We start from the raw sequence: 20,158 nt of genomic DNA, 5'->3' as shown, positions 1-20,158 counted from the left end.
GTATTGGAACAAGGGAAAAACTAGTGGTAGGAAGAGACCAATACAATAGTCAAGGGATGAAAAAATTTGGGCATGAATTAGGGTGGTGTTATCATGAATGGATAGAAGGGGACAGATGAGAAGGATATCATAAAGGAAGGATTTATAGGACTTGGTAACTAATTTGATGTGGGGGGTGGGTGGGAAAGGAAGAATAAAATTTGACTCTGAAGCTTTAAGCCTGGACAACTGCAGGATGGTAATTCCATAAATGGAAATTGAGTTTTAGAGAAAAAGGCAGGTTTGGGAAAAAGGTGATGAGTTCAATTTTGGACATAGTAAATTTAAAGTACTGATAGGACATCCGAGCAGAGATGTCTACTGAAAATGCAGGTCTTTAGCTCAAGGATGAAGTCTGAGGTAGAGATATTGATTTGGAAATCATCTACATAGAGGAAATAATTGAAGCCATAGCAACATATGAGACTACCAAGGGAGAGAGTGTAGAGAGCAAAGAGAAGTGGACAAAGCTGGGGAGAAAAATGAAATGAGAGGCTGTGCACTTTTTGATCTATCATCAGAAGCAAAGATGCATTTTTAATTCTATGCCACAGCTTGTGGCCCATCATGCAGGTTTCATTTTTCCACCTCTCAGGCAGATTTTTTCAATGTTGCTGAGAAGCAAATGGACTTGAATAATAAGTTTATGTCTTGACCTCACCTTACTAAAAGGATATGATTTCATTTAAAAAATCTATTTTAGAAATAAATTCTTTCCATATTTTTCAAATTTGACCTTGTTTATAAAGTGGCTTGATGACAACATTTTAAACTAATTTTAACTGTTCAATTAAAAAATCAACAAGCTTAGAGAGATTTTCAGTCCCCTTGATGTAGGAAAAATTTTGAATCCAATGAAATATCTTAGTCTTTGATTAAAGAAGAATGATCTCTAGATTCCCCAAATATCTGAGATCATCTGAAGGTGGGGAATGAGGGGAATTCAGGCAGTCAGATTCAAACAGGCAGCCCTCCTCTCCTCCCTCCTAGAAATCCATGTGTTATACTTATTGGATACTTCATTGTTGGTGAGTTCTCTGATGTGGGCAAAGTGATGTGAATGGTTGGGGCCATTGCCGACTCATGCTTTTTCACCTTCTGTGACACTGGTCCATGTTTTCTGATAAACTTTCCACAAAGGGTCCCCCCAACAGCTTGAGGCTGCCCTCTGGATTACTTGAAGTTAAGGGGACATCAATGGGGTAACTGGGCTCTCCATCCTACCTTTTCTTCTCCATACATTTTTTGATGATATTTTTAGCATTGCTTCTGATGTGTAATTATTAATTGGTAATATGCTGCAACCTGTTTTACTGCCATGCCTCTTTCCGTAACCCTCCACAAACTCTCAGTCCAATGCATCAGCATGGCATGAATCTAATCCTGCTCTTTTAAAGACTAGGCTGGCAGAATATAAGCTCTGGCTGGTTCTGCCACGCTAGAAAGACTTTGAGTATGGTCCTAGTGACAGAACATAATTACTCTCAGAGGACTGGCCTACCTAAGTATGGGTAGGCAGTAGAAAGCATACTGAATTTGAAGCTAGGAGATCTGTGTTCAAATCCTGGCCCAGCTATGTACTAGCTGTGTGACCTTGAGTAAATCACCTCCCTGGAACCCAGTTTTCTCATCTGTCACATGAAGAGATTGGGCTAGATGGGCTCTGAGGTCCTTTCTAGCCCTTTATTTATGATGCGATGAGTAGACTAGTCACTAGGTGTTGAATTATTTGGCCAATGCCCAAGGCAGTACCTGAAATAAAGAAGAGCAAAGTGGCCATAAGGGGTGTGTTGTCTCCTTCCATTCCTACGGTGACAGTGGCAGAAGGCAAGGATTGGGGCAAAGCATGTCAAGAATCACAGGATTCTTAGACTGTCTATAAACATTTACTCAACTATTGTCTAATTAAACAGCTTTAAGGATTATTTAAATACTACTATAAATTGGGACAAGACTTCGTGTCTAGTGGAAAGAATATTCAACTTGGACTCAGGGAAGAGAGGTTCAAAATTTCAATGTGTGTGACCATGGATAAGTACCTTAACCTTACCAAGCTTAGTTTCTTCCTCTTAAAATGGAGATAATCATACTGGTATCACCTACTCCACAGGTTATTTTGAGGATTAAATAAACTAATGTAACTAACATACTTTACAAACCTTATGGAACAAAATAAATATTGGATGCAATTATTATTATTATAAATGTACAGTCAAAAACCTTTATAGGGCAATGTGTTTCTTACAGAATTAAAAGATTTCTTTGTAGGGGAAAACAGGAAACAAATTTCTATACTGACTATTCCTTTCCCCTCCGCTAAGTTATTTGCACAACCAACACATATTAGAGTGGCAGCCAACATTAAGAATTTGATTCATAAAAATCCCATTATTTTCAGGTCTTTTTCTTCAAAGAAATCACATCTTCCTGAAATTTTGTCCAGATCTCCCTTTTGCCCCATAAAGTACCACCTCATGTCATACTTGTTTGTGTAGATGTAGGCTTCCTTCTTGTTACTCAGTCAAAAATAATGGGCAATTTTTATGTGGATGATAGAAAGGCAGCCACACTTGCCAAAAACTCTGTTAAGGTCACCAGCCTTTTTGCCTTCTTTGAGCTTGCCCAGGCTTCTAAGCTAATGTTTCTAAATTTAAGGAAGTTGATTTGAATTTTACAAACTAAACTTGGAGAATTCTAGGTTCAAGTAGGAAGCTTGGTGGCAACCAGGTTAGATATTTAGAAAAAGTGGTCATCCTTACACAGTCATGCCGCTAGTGCCACCAGGAGTGAGCATCAGAGTCTTAGTTCTATGCCAGGGAAGGTGAGCTTTGTTCAGTCTTTTTATCTGCCTGGCACTGTGGTAGGCACAGTGGTGAAAAGGAAAAAAAATATAAAACAGGATCTCTTTTCAAGAAGCTTACATTCTAGCAGAGAAGACAAACATAAATAGATAGAAATGTAATATGCTCATATATGTATATGTGTGTATGCATATATATATTTTTATGCACACATTTTTGTTTTTGTTTTTTTGAGGAAGGAAAGCATTAGCATCACTAGGCTCTGAGGGGATCTGGAAAGGCTTAACAGAACAGAGGTCTCATATACTCCATTTGACAGTGGGGGCCCTGGGCCCCATGAGGCCCACAATGCTCCCCAGTGCAGCCCAAACTAGATTAAAATGTAAATGGGAAATATTTTACAAAATGAGTACAAATGGGGGGGCAAGGATGGGGAGAGAGAAAGGGAGAGAATTTGGAGCTCAAAGTTTTAAAAACAAATGTTAAAAATTGTTTTTACATGTAACAGGGGAAAAATAAAGTACTAAATAGACTTGTGGTCAGAAAAAATGAATACAAATATCATAAAACATAGATAACATTACATTTTAAAACGAAGTCAATATGCAGCTGGCAGGGATCCTTAAGTAGAGTTTAGTGGTGCCCAACAGTGAATTTGACCACACTGATGTAGCCTTTAAGATGGTGCTCGAGTTGAGTGTTGAAGGTAATAAGGGATTCTAAGACTAGAAGCTGAGGAGGGAATTTATTGCAGGCATATAAGATGACCAGCGCAAAGGCAAAAAAAAAAGAAAGGAAAAAGGAAAAAAGGAAGGAAGGAAATGATTATTAAACACTATATGCAAGGCACCATGCTAAGTGCTTTACAAATATTATTTCATTTTATCCTACGTCGGGAGGTAGGTGCGACTATTATTCCCATTTTATGGATGGAGAAACGGAATTAAACAAAGGTTAAATGATTTGCTCAGGGTGATGCAACTAGTAAAGTGGGGCTGAATTTGAACTCAGGTTTTCCTGATTCCAGGACCAGCATTCTATTCACTATACCATCTAGCTGTCATGTCAAGTATGAGGAACAATAAGAAAGTCAATCTGGTGGGATAGTAGAAGGTGAGAAGGAAGGTAATGTGTAATGAGGCTGGGAAGGTAAGTTTGGGGCAAGGTTGAGAGGTCTTTGGATGCCAAACAGAGTGCTTTACATTTGATTCTAGAGGGGATGGGAACTAACAGAATATATAGAGTAGGGGAGTGATATGGTTAGATATGTGCTTTAGGAAAATCACTTTGGCAGGTGTGAGAAGAATAGTTTGGAGTCAGAAGAGACAAGGTATGGAGACCAATTAGGAGGCTATTGCAACAGTCCAAGAGAGAAAATATGAAAGTCTAAACCAGAGTCGTGGCTACAGAAGTGGAAAGAAGGGTATGGATGTGAGAGATGTCATCAGGTCAGTAACAGCTGTCTCCTTGACAATGTTTTCTGAACACTTTGCTGTTTTCTTAGGTGTGCCTCTTTCTTCAAAAAAATTATTTATTTTTAACATTAATTGAAAAAAAATTTGAGTTCCAAATTCTCTCCCTCCTTCCCACGCCTCTCCCACCCATTGAGAAGGCAAGGGATGTGATATCAATTAGGTGGCATGTGAAACCATACAAAACATATTTCCACATGAGACACGTTGTGAACAAACCCAAAACTCAAATCCAAACCCAAACCAAACAAACCAAAAAGCAAAAAACAAGGCAAGTTTAAAAAAGTGTCTTCAATCTGCACTCAGAGTTAATCTGTTCTCTTCATGGATGTGGATAACATTCTTCATTATGAATTCTTTGTTTCATATCATTGTATTGATCAGGGTAGCTAAGTCTCCCATAGTTGATCATCACTACAATATTGCTGCTATTGTGTACAATGGCCTCCTGATTCTGCTCACTTCACTTTGCATCCGTTCACACAAGTCTTTCCAGATTTTTCTGAAACTGTACTGCTCATCATTTCTTATAACATAATCATATTCCATCATTAGTTGTGTCTCTTCCCAAAGGCTGTGAGACCCTGGTAGCCAGAGGTTCAAGATCCTGATATATCTTTTAAAGGATAAATTTCTTGAAAGCTGAGCCCATACCAATTTCACCTTTGTATTTTGAGTAAAAGGCACAGTACCTTGCATGTAGTAAAATAAATATTCCTTCAATTGAATTCAAACATTTCCTTTTCTATAATCATAGATGATAACTAAGTAGAGGAGAGATATATTGCCAGGAAGGCTTTGTAAAATAGATTTTGACACATGAATGGCTTCACAATCCAAACAAAATATCTCCATATACACAGAAGTAAGAAAGGCTGAATAATTTAGTAAGGTCAAGTGTTCTAAGAGCTAGAGCAGGGAGGACATCAAAGACAGGGCCATAAAAGGGCTGGTCAGAGGAGACAGCTTAGGAAAGATTCCTCTGAAACTTGGTATTGTTTTTAAAGACAGCATCACTACTAGACTGGGGAAAAGACTGAAATCAGAGGCAGGAAAGCTTTTCTATGAAATTCCCTGGGCCTCACAGGCAATTGCTACAAAATTCTTTTCTCAACAAATTCATTCTGGAAAATGAGACTATAATTTTTGAACAGCACAATAAAAAGGTCACTTTACATTTGACTTAAAAGCTTTTTTTCCCCTTTTCTTTTCCTCACTCTGCCTCAGAAAACAGCAAATCAAACAAAACAGGCGAAGCCATTCCTCAGTGAAGGAAACCAACTCTCTGGGGTTCTTAACATCCTCAATAGTCTTATGAATTTTACATTTCTCTCTCCCTATGAGCTCAATCTCATGGCATATTTAGATCTTTCTACGGCCCAGTCTATATGAGGGTAATGACTAATTTCTCTCTTAATTTTCTCTGTCATTTGGGTCATGATAGTGATTGATGTAGATTACTCCAATGTTAATTCAGCTACAAAGGTCAGAGCTGTATCTATTGCCCCTACAAGTTTTCTGGTGGGGGGCTAATGGGCCAAAAGGACCCCACAAAATCTGCCCAACAAGTCTGTTGCACTAGTCTCGTGACAGCTAAGAAGTTCAATTTGTTCCAAAAGGAATATATACAGAACTGTAATAGGAGCCTCTGAGGTTCCAGAAGAGCAATACCTATATATACAGTATCTACTTCATTTAAACCTGTAAGAGGTAGCCATTTGCTAAGAACCAATTCTTCCTACTTTCCTTCCTTCCTTTCTTTGATAGGCCATCTCTCCTAAACTATCTTTCACTTCGTCTACTCTTCCCATGAGGTCTATATCTTCACTTCCTTTTGTTGCTAAGCAGGTAGGATATTTAGGTTTGTGCTATTGCCTACATGTTAAAAGGATCAGAAAATGTCCAAAATTAAAAGGAACTTTAGAGGGAATTTAGCTCAGTCTGTACCTAACAACATTCCCCTGGCAAATGGTCATACCAATACAATCTTAACTTGAGGACTTTATGAGTTGGGAACCTACTACTACTACCTAAGGCACTTCTAGACAGCTCTAGCTTACACAACACTTTAGAAGAGATCTTAAATAAAGAAATCAATAATAATCAAAAAAAGTTAAGCATCTTACTCAAAGCCACACAGCCAGTGGATAGTAGAAGCAGGACTCGAACCCAGATCTCTGGATTGCCATTTCAATATTTTTGCCTTCTTGTTTCCTTCCTAACACGCTATAATCCTGGTACTCCCAGCACTCGACTGAAATGATTCGCTTAAAAGTTACTGATACTTCTAGTTAAATCCTTTCCTTAATCTTTGTGCAACCTCTCAATAATATTTTACACCATTAACTACTCTTTACTTCTTGAATAGCTTCTTTCTTGGTCTCTCTGGCAGTGTACCATTCTGGTTCATTCCCTTCCTCTGCAATTGTCATTCCTTTGTCAGTACTTAATTCTTGTGAGCCTTAAGTGGAATTTCTAAAGGCTTTGTTTTTTTAATTTCTCTGCTCTCTTCCTATTCTCTAAGTAAGTGCATTTCTTCTTAGAGTTTCAGCATTGCCTTTGTGCACAAACTCTCTAAAGAACCTCTCTGTCCCTGGCCTCCTGCCTTCATTCCAGTTATGTACTTCCATCTGTCAACATCACATCTCTACTTTGATTCAACATGTTTCCAAATCATACTCATCATCTACTCTCTGACTCCTCTCTCTGTCACAGGTACCCTCATTATCTTAAGCCAGGAACCTTGGAGTTATCTTTGAATCTCCATTCTCCTTCATCTTCTCTAGCTCATTTGTCACCAATTCCTCTCCATACCCATTAGCTGGGCCCTAAATACCTTATGATGGTGTAGCTTGGAGTATGGCTGTAGCTTTCCTCCCTGCCAGCTACAGCATGAATCCATTGGCACATTAGCACCAGGTTTTTACATGACCTCATCTATAGATCCTTGGAATGTTTCAACATTGCGTACCAAGTAAAGGCTCTCACAAGTCAACAGGTGCACTAGTAGACTTAGTGCTCAAGAGTGAATAGGATTAGAATGAGCCAGGGGAATTGAATTAGGATACAGTATAGTGAGGTTTTTCAAGAAGGAAAAAGGACATAAAAAGACAAAATGGTCATTTCCTATGGAGGCAGCTGACTTCTAGCCCTATGGGTACTTTCTGTATTAAGACTTTAATACTATATCTGTATCCCTTCAACATGAACAATCTCAGAGGCAATCAATGAATGTATGTGGCAGTGAAGGTAGAAAGCCTGGCCAAAAAAGAGTAAATGGCAGTAGAACAGTGGGATGAAATGGGATCTTGGAGAAGGAATCAGTATCCAATTCAGATTGTCAATGGAGCCTTTGATAAGACATTGATCAACTTGAGTGCCTAGATTACTAAGTTATCCAAACTGACTGGATATTGATCCTCTGGAAGGTTTGGCCATGCATGGAACAATCCTGGAGGAGGGGAAACACCCATTACCTCACAATAGGGATCAGCTATGTATGGAGTGATTGTGTATATAGACCAGGGGTTCTTAACCTGGGATCCATAGATAGAATTGGGGGGCTCTAAGAACTTGGATGGGAAAATTACACCTTCATTTTCATTAACCTTTGGTTTCCTTTTGTAATCCTACATAATTCATTTTACACTTAAAAAAACCCCAAAACATTATTCTGAGAAAGGTCCATAGCCTTTGCCAGACAAAAGGGTCCATGATATAAAGAAAGGTGAAGAGCTTTTACTGTAGACCAAAAGGGAAGCTGCTGCTAGTTGATTTGGGAAAAAAACCAAGGGCTCCCCTGCCACACATATCACTTAATGTATTAAAGTTTCTTTTCTATTTGCCATGATTAAAGAGTTATGTGTAGTAATGTAATGCTTGTGTTAAAGAATGCCACTGGAATACCCTCGAGATGGTTTCCTGTTGCAAATGTTCTTAAAACACCATTTTCATGCCTTCTACTGCCCAGAAACTTAGAATCACTCTGCTTCCACCAAGTCTATTCCACCAAAGTCTATTCCATCAAGTCTAACTCCTACGCCTCACCCATCTTCTCTCCCATTTTTATTTGTGTAAACTTCTTAAAAATACCTCTTACATGCAACGTGCCTTAGAATAAACAAAATGTATTAAACATGGTGCCTGCCCTCAAGGAGATAAAAGTCAATAAGAACCATGGTTCTAGTTCTATAATATGTGGACAAATGGAGTGTGGCTTCTGTTTATATCCAACTACATGTTCTTCAGGAATTTGACCATTTTTGTTGTACATAGGCTTGCTGCAGGGTTTTTAAAAATATTTATGGAGATGATCTTAATATGTCTCTTTCTTGACACAATGATATTATAAAATACAACAAAAAGACAGAAGGATCTTTACAGACTTTTTTTTAAAGCATGAGACAAGTGTAAATCTAACTTGCCAAAGCATACTTGACAATTTCCACTAGTGGTAAAAAGTGCCCTCAGGCAAATATTTAATATCTCAGTTTACAGAGCAAGGTAGGGTTTAATCAAGTCTCAAAGAAAATGATTTATGAACATTTCCTCTTATACATGTATTGACAAAAATCACTGCTTCTGTTTATTTTTTAATACCATAGTAGGGACTTCAAAATGGAGAAGGGTCCTATTTTCTTGTTAATTTGCTTCCCCATTGCTTACTTTGGCTCCTCAAGAGGAAAGGAATATTGATAGTCTATCTATGGCAACATTTTCTTCGAGATATAGTAGTTTAAACAATTCTTCTGAGAAGCCATATACAAGGGGGAAATAAATTCTACTTTGTAAATATTAGTTATACCCTATATAATACTGTTGTAATCCTCTGGGATTTCTGAAGATTACTTTTGGAAAGTGATATAGGACCAAGTTAACATCCAACCATAATAGAAGTTTAAAGCTTTATGGTTATAGAAATCTAAGAAGCTACCTTGAGATACTGTTTATTTACAATGTAGTGGATGGCACCAAGAATATTGTAAAGAAAGAATATTGAGCTGTCATGATCATATTGGGAAGCTAAAATTGTGTTTCTTGAAGCAAAATTTTCAATGTCACCAATTTAAGAGGATGTATTTAATTAAGTACCTAGCTGGCTTTTTTTCTATTTAGGTTGAAAGGTTATAGAATTCTGTTTTTAAGGCATCTTCGAATGATTTGAAATGTATTTAGAATTTCTCAAATGTGTGATAACTTTCTGCCTTTTAAAATTATGTTACTGGTTAAATAGCATAGGACATAGTTTGAAGCTTCACTAAATCTAATCATTCTGTCATAAGGAAACCTTCAGCTTTGACAACAGAGACAATTCATATGTGTACCAAGTACTACCATTTTGTTTTAGCTCTCCCCAAATAGGTGGCATAAATACAACTACTATCACATTGGGGGGGATGCAGGCTCATATGTGAAGACACTAGGGACCACTGCTTTACTAAGTCCTACAAAACTATAGAGGCTCTGAGTATGTGTCAGGCTGGGCATCTCTCTTCTAAGGATCATGTTACTTCAGTGTAGATAGGCTTATTACCAGGAGGATGACTGTCAGGTGATGATTTTCTATTTTTGGTCATAGTAACTCATGAAATACACTAAAGTGGAGGAAGAGACATGATCTGTGGTGGTAGAGGGAACAAAACATAGATGAACCCTTTTGAAAAGCTGAAGTAATTGCAATACATTGTGTCAGAAAATACAAAATAAATTAGAAGATAAAAGAACTTGGCATATTTCAGTCTTATTGGGATATTTTTGGCCAGTTTGGTAAATGGGTTACATAATAGTGATGATGAGGACAAAGGTCATAAGTTAAATTTCCATATGGGTCAGTGCCATTACTTTGATCTATGGCCACAAACTGAATTAAAAAAATCTCGGATGATCATTATATATGCATTTGCAGCTGGGTACAACAGAAACTGGGGAAGAATGCATGAGCTGGAGCCAATCTATTCCCATAAATGGAAAAACAACCCAAGGCATATTCCCCACAGAATCTTTTGCATCATATCTCACCATACATGAGAGATAACATGTTATTTTTACTTGGATAAGAATGAAAGTGTAGGAGGTATTATGAAATATTCAATATACCATTTTAGGCTATTGTATTAGCACTTAGAGGTTTCATTTCCATGTACATTAAACATGATGGTCATAAATCAAATAACTTTCTTCAGTTTTATAGGAAGTAAAATCAAAGCAAACACCCTTTCCATATTAAAGGTCTCTAAGCAATAAATAAATATATCGACCTTCCATATGTGTTCCAATAGGAGGATGCTATTTTCCCCTAACGATCTACTTGGGCTTCCCAAAGTACCCTTACTTGCAGCAAAAATAAATCCATACTAGTCACAGTCCTACCTGATCTGCTTGCCCTCTCTCATGTCATACAAAGAAAAAAAGACATCTGTATCTTCTCCGATGGTGTTGTAGGTGAAACTCTTTAGACTGAGGAAAAAATGATGTGGCACTGGTATCCGGCAGGCTTCTCCATGACGCGGACGAATGGTATCCACCTGTGTGGAGGGATGCAGTGATTGTTGACATATTTAATGATATGTTACTCAATTAATTAATCAATAAGCATTTATTAAGGGCATGGTGGTAAAACACTGAGGATACAAAGAAAAAGGAAAAACAATCCTTACCCTCAAGGCTCTTACATTCAAAATGGGGAAAACAACATGTCCACAAATTGGTAGATATATGCAAAGTAGATAGAAAGTGGTTCTTGTTATTGTTTGTTCTTCCTTCTGGAAGAGGACCAATGACATCAGGAGGTAATATTAGAGGGGAAAGCATTAGCATCTAGGGCGATTGGGAAAAGCCTCCTGAAAAAGGCTGGGTTTTCTTTCTTTTCTTTTAAAGGATTTTTTTGTGGGGGAGGCAAGGCAATTGGAGTTAAGCAGCTTGCCCAAGGTCACACAGCTAGTAAGTGTCAAGTGTCTGAGGCAGGATTTGAACTCAGTTCCTCCTGACTCCAGGGCTGGTGCTCTATTCACTGCACCACCTAACTGCTCCAAAGGTGGAATTTTCACTGAATCTTGAACAGAGCCAAGGATTCTAAGTGTAGATGGGAAAGAAGAATGTTCCAGGCATGGCGGTAGAGGGGGTGGGAACAGTTAGTGCAGAAGTACAGAGAAAACATTTACTAGCTGTGTGACCTTGGGCAAGTCACTTAACCCCAATTGCCCTGCCTTCCCCCCTCCAAAAAAAAAGTACAGAGACAGTTAAACGTAAAGAAAGGCAAATAGGCCAGTATGGCTGATCCAGATAATTTGTAAAGGTGAGTAATGCGTAAGAAGAGCCAGATTGTAAGGAGCTATAAATGCCCAACAGAGGAGTATCTAGTTGATCCTAGGAGTAATAGGGAGCTTTGAAATTTACTGAGCAAGGAGTCAGACTTGTGCTTTGGGAAAATCATTTTGGCAGCTGTATAAAGAATGGACTGGAGTAGCGAGTGTCTTGAGGGAACGATGAATTAGAAGCCTATTGCAATAGCTGCGGTAAGAGGAGATACAGGCCTGAATGAGGTATGGTGGTTATGTAAATGGAAAGAAGGGGAGATATATGCATACGTAAATGTATGTATATATGCATACACATACATATATGATATAATATGTAACATTATATATAAATATAATATGATATAACATAATATATTTTATATATGTATATGTGTATATATTTGTATATGATGTTATAGAGAAAGAAATGGCAAAGTTTGGCAACTGACTGGTTAAGTGAGACAATTGAGAATGAGGACTTGAGGATGACAATAAGAGTGTGAGCCTGGGTAGCAATAGCCCCTTAAACAGCACCAAAGGGGAATTACATTCATTAATATCTCTTAAATGAATTACTGCAGGGAAACATTTTCAATTTTTAATAAAATTCTTGTATGTCTTCCATCTTTCTCCTCCTCTTTTCCTCTTCCCTGTTTTGATGTATTGTTTTTTTTTTTACTGGTATAAAGCCAATTTCTTTTTGTCAATATGTATGAATAAGCAAAGATGATAGAATCCAGTATTAGGACTTTAGCGGAGACTGGAATGCAGGGCTCCTGGTCACAAACTGGATATTTTACTAGCTTTCTTTTTAACAAGTAGAACTCTGATAAACTAGAAAAAAAATCTCATTTTCATTTACATATCTATAGTTAGGATATCAAAACTTGCTTGCATGGTATCAGTCCTTACAGAAGCCTGTGCAAACACACTGATAATACTTTGTAATTCCTCTATATTGGGATAGGTTAGAGAAAGTTAACTAAAATAACCCCTTAGAATAATCCTTATGTTTGCACAGTTCTTTAGACTTTTCAAAGACTTTTATATATATATTCTTTCGCTTGAGATGATGCTAAATGAAGCTATAATAACATCCCTGACAATGAGACTCTTTAATAAAGGGGCATGCAGATTAAAGGATTTATTATTGCTAAAAATATGGCTGCATTCATTTCAGCTTCATTTAAAGCACGGGCAAAAGACCCTGCCTGTTAGCCATGAGGGGATAAATAATACCGATTAGGGTCTGCACTAAGGTGGCAAGGAAACCAACTACTATTATCACTTAAGAATGCAATACAAGGAATGGGAAGGTCAAAAGGTCAAAAAACAAAGCTTAGAAATAAAAAAGAGGAAAAATGAACAATTGAAAATAAAAAATACGAGTCACTGAGTTGCTCTTGGCAACTAGATGTTTCAGACTGATGAGAAGGTGAGGGTTCTTGCTACTGAACCAGGTTCTAGATTTGTGTCAGTGCCTTGAATAGACGATGCTGTTTGGAGTATTTATTGAGAGTGTTGGCGTCTGGTCATTCTGGTCATGTCATGTGTATAATAAGGCAATCAGGCAGGCAGGCAGGGAGCTAGAAGCCAAGAGATTGGCTTAAGGTTGATGGTGCTCGGCTGCTGGCCCCTCTCAGAGAAAGAATTTCTCGGGATCGACTTTTGGAATAAATAGTAAACACCCCAAACTGTGCTGATACAGATCACATCCCTCCCTGGCATCATGGTCAATTTAATGGTGTACTTTGCGTAAAGTTCAGAGTACATTTTTGTATTACCTTTTTCTACTCTTACTCTATTCCCATCAAGTAGGTGAGACCAGTTGTTATTATTTCCGTTATTATTATGGATGGCTAAGGAGGGTACAGAATTTGCTCCAGGGTACACTGTGAATCTGTAGTCTAACTGGAAAAACACGTATTAAAGAACCATTTCCCTTAGGCTCCTTTTGGATAGCTAATTTCAAGGCTAGGTTGGAGCTGAAATTATGAAGCTATTATATATTCATAAAAGGGTGACCTTACCAATCTCTGACTACCTGAGGAGTTCCCGGTGCTATGAGGAGAAAGGGATAGCTTTTGTGGAGTGAGCGCAGTGCTGCCAAGAGATTATGTGCTGTTCTTAAGCAGCTGCCGAGCAGCTGCCCATGAGGGCCTGGAGTCTCAGGCAGGGAACCGAATCCTTGATAGTGCTGACATACTCAAAGGTCAGTTGATTTATGGGTCATGGATCCTAAGATGAAAGGTGACTTCAAATAAGAAGTCGATTATTTCCCGATGCATTCTCATATCTTAAAAGAAGGCAGCAGACTGGAAATGATAGATTTTTTTTTAAAGCCAGCTTACCTGGGATGTGCTTTGTTGTACACTGTGCCGGCTAGATAAGTGCTAGGGAAAGAAAAGAGAGCAATCTTTCAGTCAATTAGCAGTTTGTTTTCTGAGTAACAAATCCTCCCCAGCCCAGTGAGATGTACAAGCTTCTTGGGGCTTTAATTCTTACTTCAGCATAATTCTTTCTACAATAACCTATATTATATACCAGTTACCACAGTGGTCTAAATATGTGGATAGACCATATCTTCCCTCTTCTCTACAACTCTCACCTCTCATACATGTCTTGAAAAAGACCTTTGACAAAGTATACATAGTTTTGTATCAAGGTATACATGGTTACATCAAGGTATACATAGTTATACACACACACACACACACACACACAGTCTCCCCCCGCTCCACCTCAGATATACAGGACTTAGTAACCCAAGTCAGCTTCATATTGGAATCTTCCCCTAACTTCCTAATTGAACCCTTAGCTCCAACCTGAAAACACCTTGCATTCTCCTGCCTTGGCTACCTTGCTCATGTGGAATGGCCTTCTTCATTCTCTCTGCCTATGGAAATTCTACCTGCCATTCAAGGCTCTGCTAGAGAGTGAGCTGTACTGTGAGGCCCGGGGTCACATCTTATCTAAACACTGTCTCTCCTCAGAGTCTAATATGGCACTTTATGCACAGTAGGACCTTAAAGTACACATTAAACTGAATTTAGAAATCTCTCCCCCTCTGTGGAGCTTTCCCTTAAATTACATGCTTGGCACATAGGAAGTTCTTGATAATTTCAGGTTGAATTTAATTGATCCCAGCAATTGCTGATCCCAAAGTTCAGTTGTCCTGACTTTAATCTGATAATGCAAGGAGCCTAAAAATCATCTAATTCATTTCTCTAAAGCTAACTGTTACAAAGGAATTGGGTAAACCCACAATTTTCATTTAACAATTTTAATGCTGACATTTGGCGATGTTATTTTTTCTGCTAATAATCAGGCAAACATCTTCCCAGACCCAAGGAAATGTTTCATACATTTTAGCTATTATTGTACTACAGGCACAAGTTGGGGGTGAGGTGGGGGGCAGAACATATTCAGAAGGAAAGAAAATAAAAAAATTGTTCTCAGTAAATCAACAAGGATTTAATAAGTACCTACTAAGTGCCAGGCACTGAAAATAAAAATACAAAATCAAGACAGCCCCCACACTCAAAGACCTGAGACTTTAATAGGTATTAAAACTAACTCATATGGATGCTACAAGTACATGCACTATACAACTTGATTGATTATCTGGGGTTATGGAAGAATAATCTCCTCCAATGTATTGGAATCATCTCTAGTATGTATTCTGATCTGAAAACAACAGAGTTGCTCCAAGTACTCTTAAACATACGGCTCCTTTTCCTCTTTCTGTAATCTCTTTTGGAGTACAGGCTTAGTAGTGGTATTGCTGGGTCAAAGGGTATGAACAGTCTAGTAGTTTGAGCACAGTTCCAAGTTGCTTTCCAGAGTGACTGGAGTAATTCACAGCTCACAAGTGAATTAATATACTTGTTTCCCTTCAGCCCTTCTAAAATTTGTCATTTTTTGGTAAGCTTTGCCAGTCTGATGGGTGTGCTTTCATTTTTATTTACTTCATTGTTAGTAGTCTGGAGCATTTTTTAATACAGCTTTACACAGCTTGGATTTCTTCCTTTGAGAACTGCCTGTTCATATCCTTTGACCATTTGTCAATTGGGTAATGACTCTTATTCTAATATATTTGAATCAGTTCCATACATACACATATATGAATATTCTAGTGAAACTTTCTGCAAAGATTTTTTTCCTCTCCAGTTAATTATTTGCCTTCTAATCTTTGCTGAATTGGATTAGTTCATGTAAAACTTTTAAATTTTATGTAATAAATGTTGATTTTAACTTCTGTGACCCACTCTAATCCTTATGAATTCCTCCTTTATCCATAGTTTCAAGTAGAATTTTCTTCTTTATGTCTCTGACTTGTTTATGATCTGACCTTTTGTAACTAAGCCATATAGGCATCAGGGGCTTATTTTGCTACCCTTATTTTTTTTTCTATTTCAGCCTCCCAGAGTCTCCTTCTACTACCATTACTCAGTAACCCCTCTTCCTCTGAGGTTCACTCAATCCATATTTATCACCCCATCTATATTTATCTGTAAGTTGATTCTGGTAGCTATTTTTTCCCACCTTCAAGATATTCTCCTTTCCTCACTGAGTTCAATGCCTGGTTCATAGCCTTTCTTCACCAACTCAAGGCCTTATACTAGGTGACTACAACATACACATTGACAGTCCTTCAAACACCCTAACTTCCCAGTTTCTGAACTTACTCATTTCTCTGACCTACTGCCCTACCTGACTTCATTTACATGTAGAGATGGCCATACCCTTGATTTTGCCATCACTTATTGGTGTTTGATTTCATGTGCATGAACTCTCATATTTCTTTATTTAATAATAATCAAATATAAAGTCCTCTGTTTTGCTCTTAAAGACCTTCGTAATCTGGCCTTTCTCACCTTTCTGATCTTATGCATCACTCCCTTCCATGCACTCAATGACCCAAAGACACTGGCTTCCTTGATGTTCCCACACAAGACATTTTATCTCTTGACTCCTTACATTTTCATAGTCTATCCCCCATTCCTGGAATGATTTCTCTCCTGATATCCCTGCCTCCCTTTGAGTCTCAACTAAAAATCTCACCTTCTGTGAAAAGCCTCTTTCCTTAATCCTATTGCCTTCCTGTTATGATTACCTGTAATTTCTCTGGCATATGTCTTGTTTGTACTTAGTTGTTTGTAAATTGTCTCTGCACTGAGATTATGAACTTCTTGAGGACAGGGACTGTTTTGCCTTCTTTTGTATTCTCCAAGTGCTTAGCAATGTGTCCTAAATTTAGTAGGCACTTAATAAGTGCTTGTTAATTTGCCTTACCTGTTGCCTTGAAAAAGAATGATAGCAAGGAGAATTTTCTAGCTATTGCAAAAAGATAATGGTTAAAAGAAGAGATAATGGGAAATGGGATAGCTGAAAGTGTACCACAGTAAACTTGAGTCTTTATCTGGATATGCAGTAAGGGCACTACCTGAGGAGTATGAATCTGTGAGCAATAGGTTTTTTGGAATAGGATGGAGGTTATGTCATAGGGAAGTGGTGGGTGGGATGTTCCATTAGAAATGAGGGGTTATAAGCTTTGTTTCTGCTTTTCTTTTTGTTTTAAATTTTTTTTATTAATGCACTATATTTTTAAATCATAGTAATTTCTGGGAGCCCTTCCACTTCATCCAGATTGAACCTTCTCTTGTGACAAAGAAAAATAATTAGCAAAAACATCCAATACAATAATTTCATCTGACAACATATGCAGCATTCTGACTGATTCATGCAAAATCTATTTAATTTTATATAATCATAACTCCTAACTCTCTTGACCTTCATTTTTATCTCGGTCACATGAAAAGATAGTGAAACCCTTAATCTGCCCTTCACATCTAATTTAAAGAGAATTAGAGATTTAGAGATGGAAATTACTTTAAAATTACTTTAAAATTTTTTATTGAATATTTGTTTTTCTATATAGTGACTTTCATTAATTGTTCTACCTCCATAATCCAGTCATTTAGTCCAATCTACCACCATTTTATAGCTGAGGAAACTGAGGCCCAGGGAGGTGGAGTGATTTGCCCAAGGTCACAGTGGTAGAAAGTCACTGAGGCAGGATTTGAACCCAGGCTCTTTGATTCCAAACCCAGGGCCCTTTATTAGACTGATCTTAATAATACTTGCATTCTTTAAAAGGTGAGAGAACTCTGAAGGTAACTAGGCTAGATTATGACCAAAAAATAGAACTGGTAGGCTTCGCCTTTTGTGAGAGATGAGGAAGGTGAAAAGGAAAATATGGCACACCTGCTGGATTTGGGGACAACAGAATTCAGAGTATTTGGGGAAAAGCAGAGGTAAAACCTCATTGTCTAAAGTTTTACAGGGAAAGTTGGCACATAAGGAGGATTCTAATGACACAAGTGGAAATAATTCTGATTAAGAAGAAAAGGAGGAACAGTCTGAAAAGGCAGGTGCAGATGCACTGGAAACTCATCAACCAATGTATTTTTAAAAGCTATAGCGAGGAGGGGAGTCAGGACAGGTGCCTGAGGATGAACACAGTCGCATAATAAAAGCCTATAATAGTGGTTTCAGGATTGTAAAAGAATCTGCTGAGGCTGGAGATTAGGACAACAAAGAGGGATCAAAAAATTACGTCTGGAGAAAAAGGAAGAGCAAAGAAGGCACAGTAGCAGTTCTACATGTAGATGGGATGATGATAATAGAGAGAAAGCAGGACTCCTTAGCTATTCTGCTTTTTTTTCTATGAAGAAGATCAATCTTTGAATTGGGAGAAATAACATGAAAGTTAAGAGGGAGTTGGAAGTTGAGACAAGTGAAATGGTATGAGCACATGTGTCTGCTCTCGCCAAGTTCAAGTCACCAAACTTAGATAAATTCCGTACTAAGGTACTGAAAGAACAGATACAGATTATTACTCTGCTACTGTCAGTGATTTTTGAGAAAAAAATAGGGTCAAGTCTTTAAACTGTGTGTCGCTGTTTATAGGATGGTTTTGAGCATTTTAGGAGTGGAAATGCTGATTAAAAAAAGGATGTGTTAAGCTCAGAATATGCCAGACTAACCTAATTTCCTCTTGGTAGGATTACTAGGTTCATAATCAGGGGGATTCTGTAATGATAGCATTGCTGTATATTTCTATAAGGAATCTGCAAAAATTACTTTAAAATTTTTTATTGAATATTTGTTTTTCTATATAGTGACTTTCATTAATTGTTCTACCTCCATAATCCAGAATTTGTCTCTCTGACCCTTTGAGGTCTCTTATCCTTTCAGCTCTTTCTCTCTCTAACTTCTCTTAAGCTTATTCATTGTCTTCATCATAAACATCAGTCCTTCCACTTCTTCTCATTCTCCCAGTCCATCAGTCCTTCACTCTCTCTCTTCCCTCCCTTCCCTCTCTTCCCTCCCTTGCCCCTATAGTCTAGCAATTCAACCATACACTGTTATTTACCTCTGAATTCCTTGTTCCCTTGACCTTTCAACATTTATGCCTTGCTAAACCCAACTCCTAGGTCTGCCTCCATCATAAGCCTTTTCTAATCCCATTCATGGGCCGCTGAACACCATGGAGAAGAGTCATGTAATCATGCCTGGATGGACTACAACTTTATGGTATCTGATCTCCAACTGGTGTAAAGGCAATCCTTTTATCTTTCCATGGTTATCACAATCTCCACACCGTCTACTTGAAACCTTCTCTGTTTCTCCTCAAACCACTTCCTCTCCTTTCCCTTTCAGCAGATGATCTCACCTCCTGCTTTGATGAGGCAACAGAGGCCATCCACCGTGAGCCCCATCTTCTTTCCTACTCTATGCTTCAGTAATTCTTCATTCTCTAGACTTCTCCTTTGTTCCAGTCTCTGAGGAAGAGGCGACTCTTCTTGACAATCCAAACTCTCCAATTCTACTTTTAATCCTATCTCCTTCCATCTCCCATCCCCTCCCATGCTCCACCAACCATTCCCTCTCTTTCATCTTCAACCTCTCTTTACCTATTACCTAAAACCATGCCCACATCTCCTCCATCCTTAAAAATCCTCCAACTGACAGTATCATCCCCTCGGGTGGTGGTCCAATATCTCTTCTACCTTTCATAGCCACACTCTAAGAAAGGATCATCTATACTTGTTCCCTCCATTGCCCCACTTCTTTTCTCTCCTGGGCCATCAATAATTTCGTGACCAAAAAGTCCAGGGTCTTTGTTCAGTCTTAATTATATGTGACTTCCCTGTAGCTTTTGTTATTTCAAAATTCTTTGGACATTCTTTGCTCCCTTGGTTTCTGTAACATGGTTTCTCTTGGTTATCTTCCTAGTTGTATGACTATTCCTTCTCAGTCTCATTTTCTGGATCATTTTAATATTCCTACTCATTAAGGATGGACATCCCTCAAAGGTCTGTCCAGAGCCCTCTTCTTTTTCTACTGTTTTTCCTTGTGATCACATCAGCTCCCCAAATCTATATCCTTCTCTAATGTGTCTCCTAAACTCTGGTTCTGTATTATTGACTACTGGCTAGACTGTTTCACCTGGATATTCCATAGCTATCTCAAATTCAACTTA

The 20,158-nt window shown here is 38.1% G+C and overlaps 1 protein-coding gene across 1 annotated transcript in view; it reads right to left on the bottom strand.

The window, feature by feature from the left end:
• The window catches only part of DOCK3 (dedicator of cytokinesis 3), a 450,567-nt gene that overhangs the window by 229,731 nt on the left and 200,678 nt on the right, over positions 1-20,158 (bottom strand). Inside the window, exons 8-9 of the mRNA XM_036739628.1 lie at positions 13,962-14,003; positions 10,682-10,836 (exon numbers count right to left, since the gene is read on the bottom strand). Of these exons, the coding sequence (XP_036595523.1) occupies positions 10,682-10,836; positions 13,962-14,003 (197 nt within the window). The remainder of the gene's footprint in view (positions 1-10,681; positions 10,837-13,961; positions 14,004-20,158) is intronic.

This window comes from Trichosurus vulpecula, chromosome 9, assembly GCF_011100635.1.
Source record: "Trichosurus vulpecula isolate mTriVul1 chromosome 9, mTriVul1.pri, whole genome shotgun sequence".
NCBI classification, from domain to species: Eukaryota; Metazoa; Chordata; class Mammalia; order Diprotodontia; family Phalangeridae; genus Trichosurus; species Trichosurus vulpecula.
The sequence above is the reverse complement of the archived record's forward strand: the minus strand, read 5'-3'. Positions and strand labels throughout refer to the sequence as shown.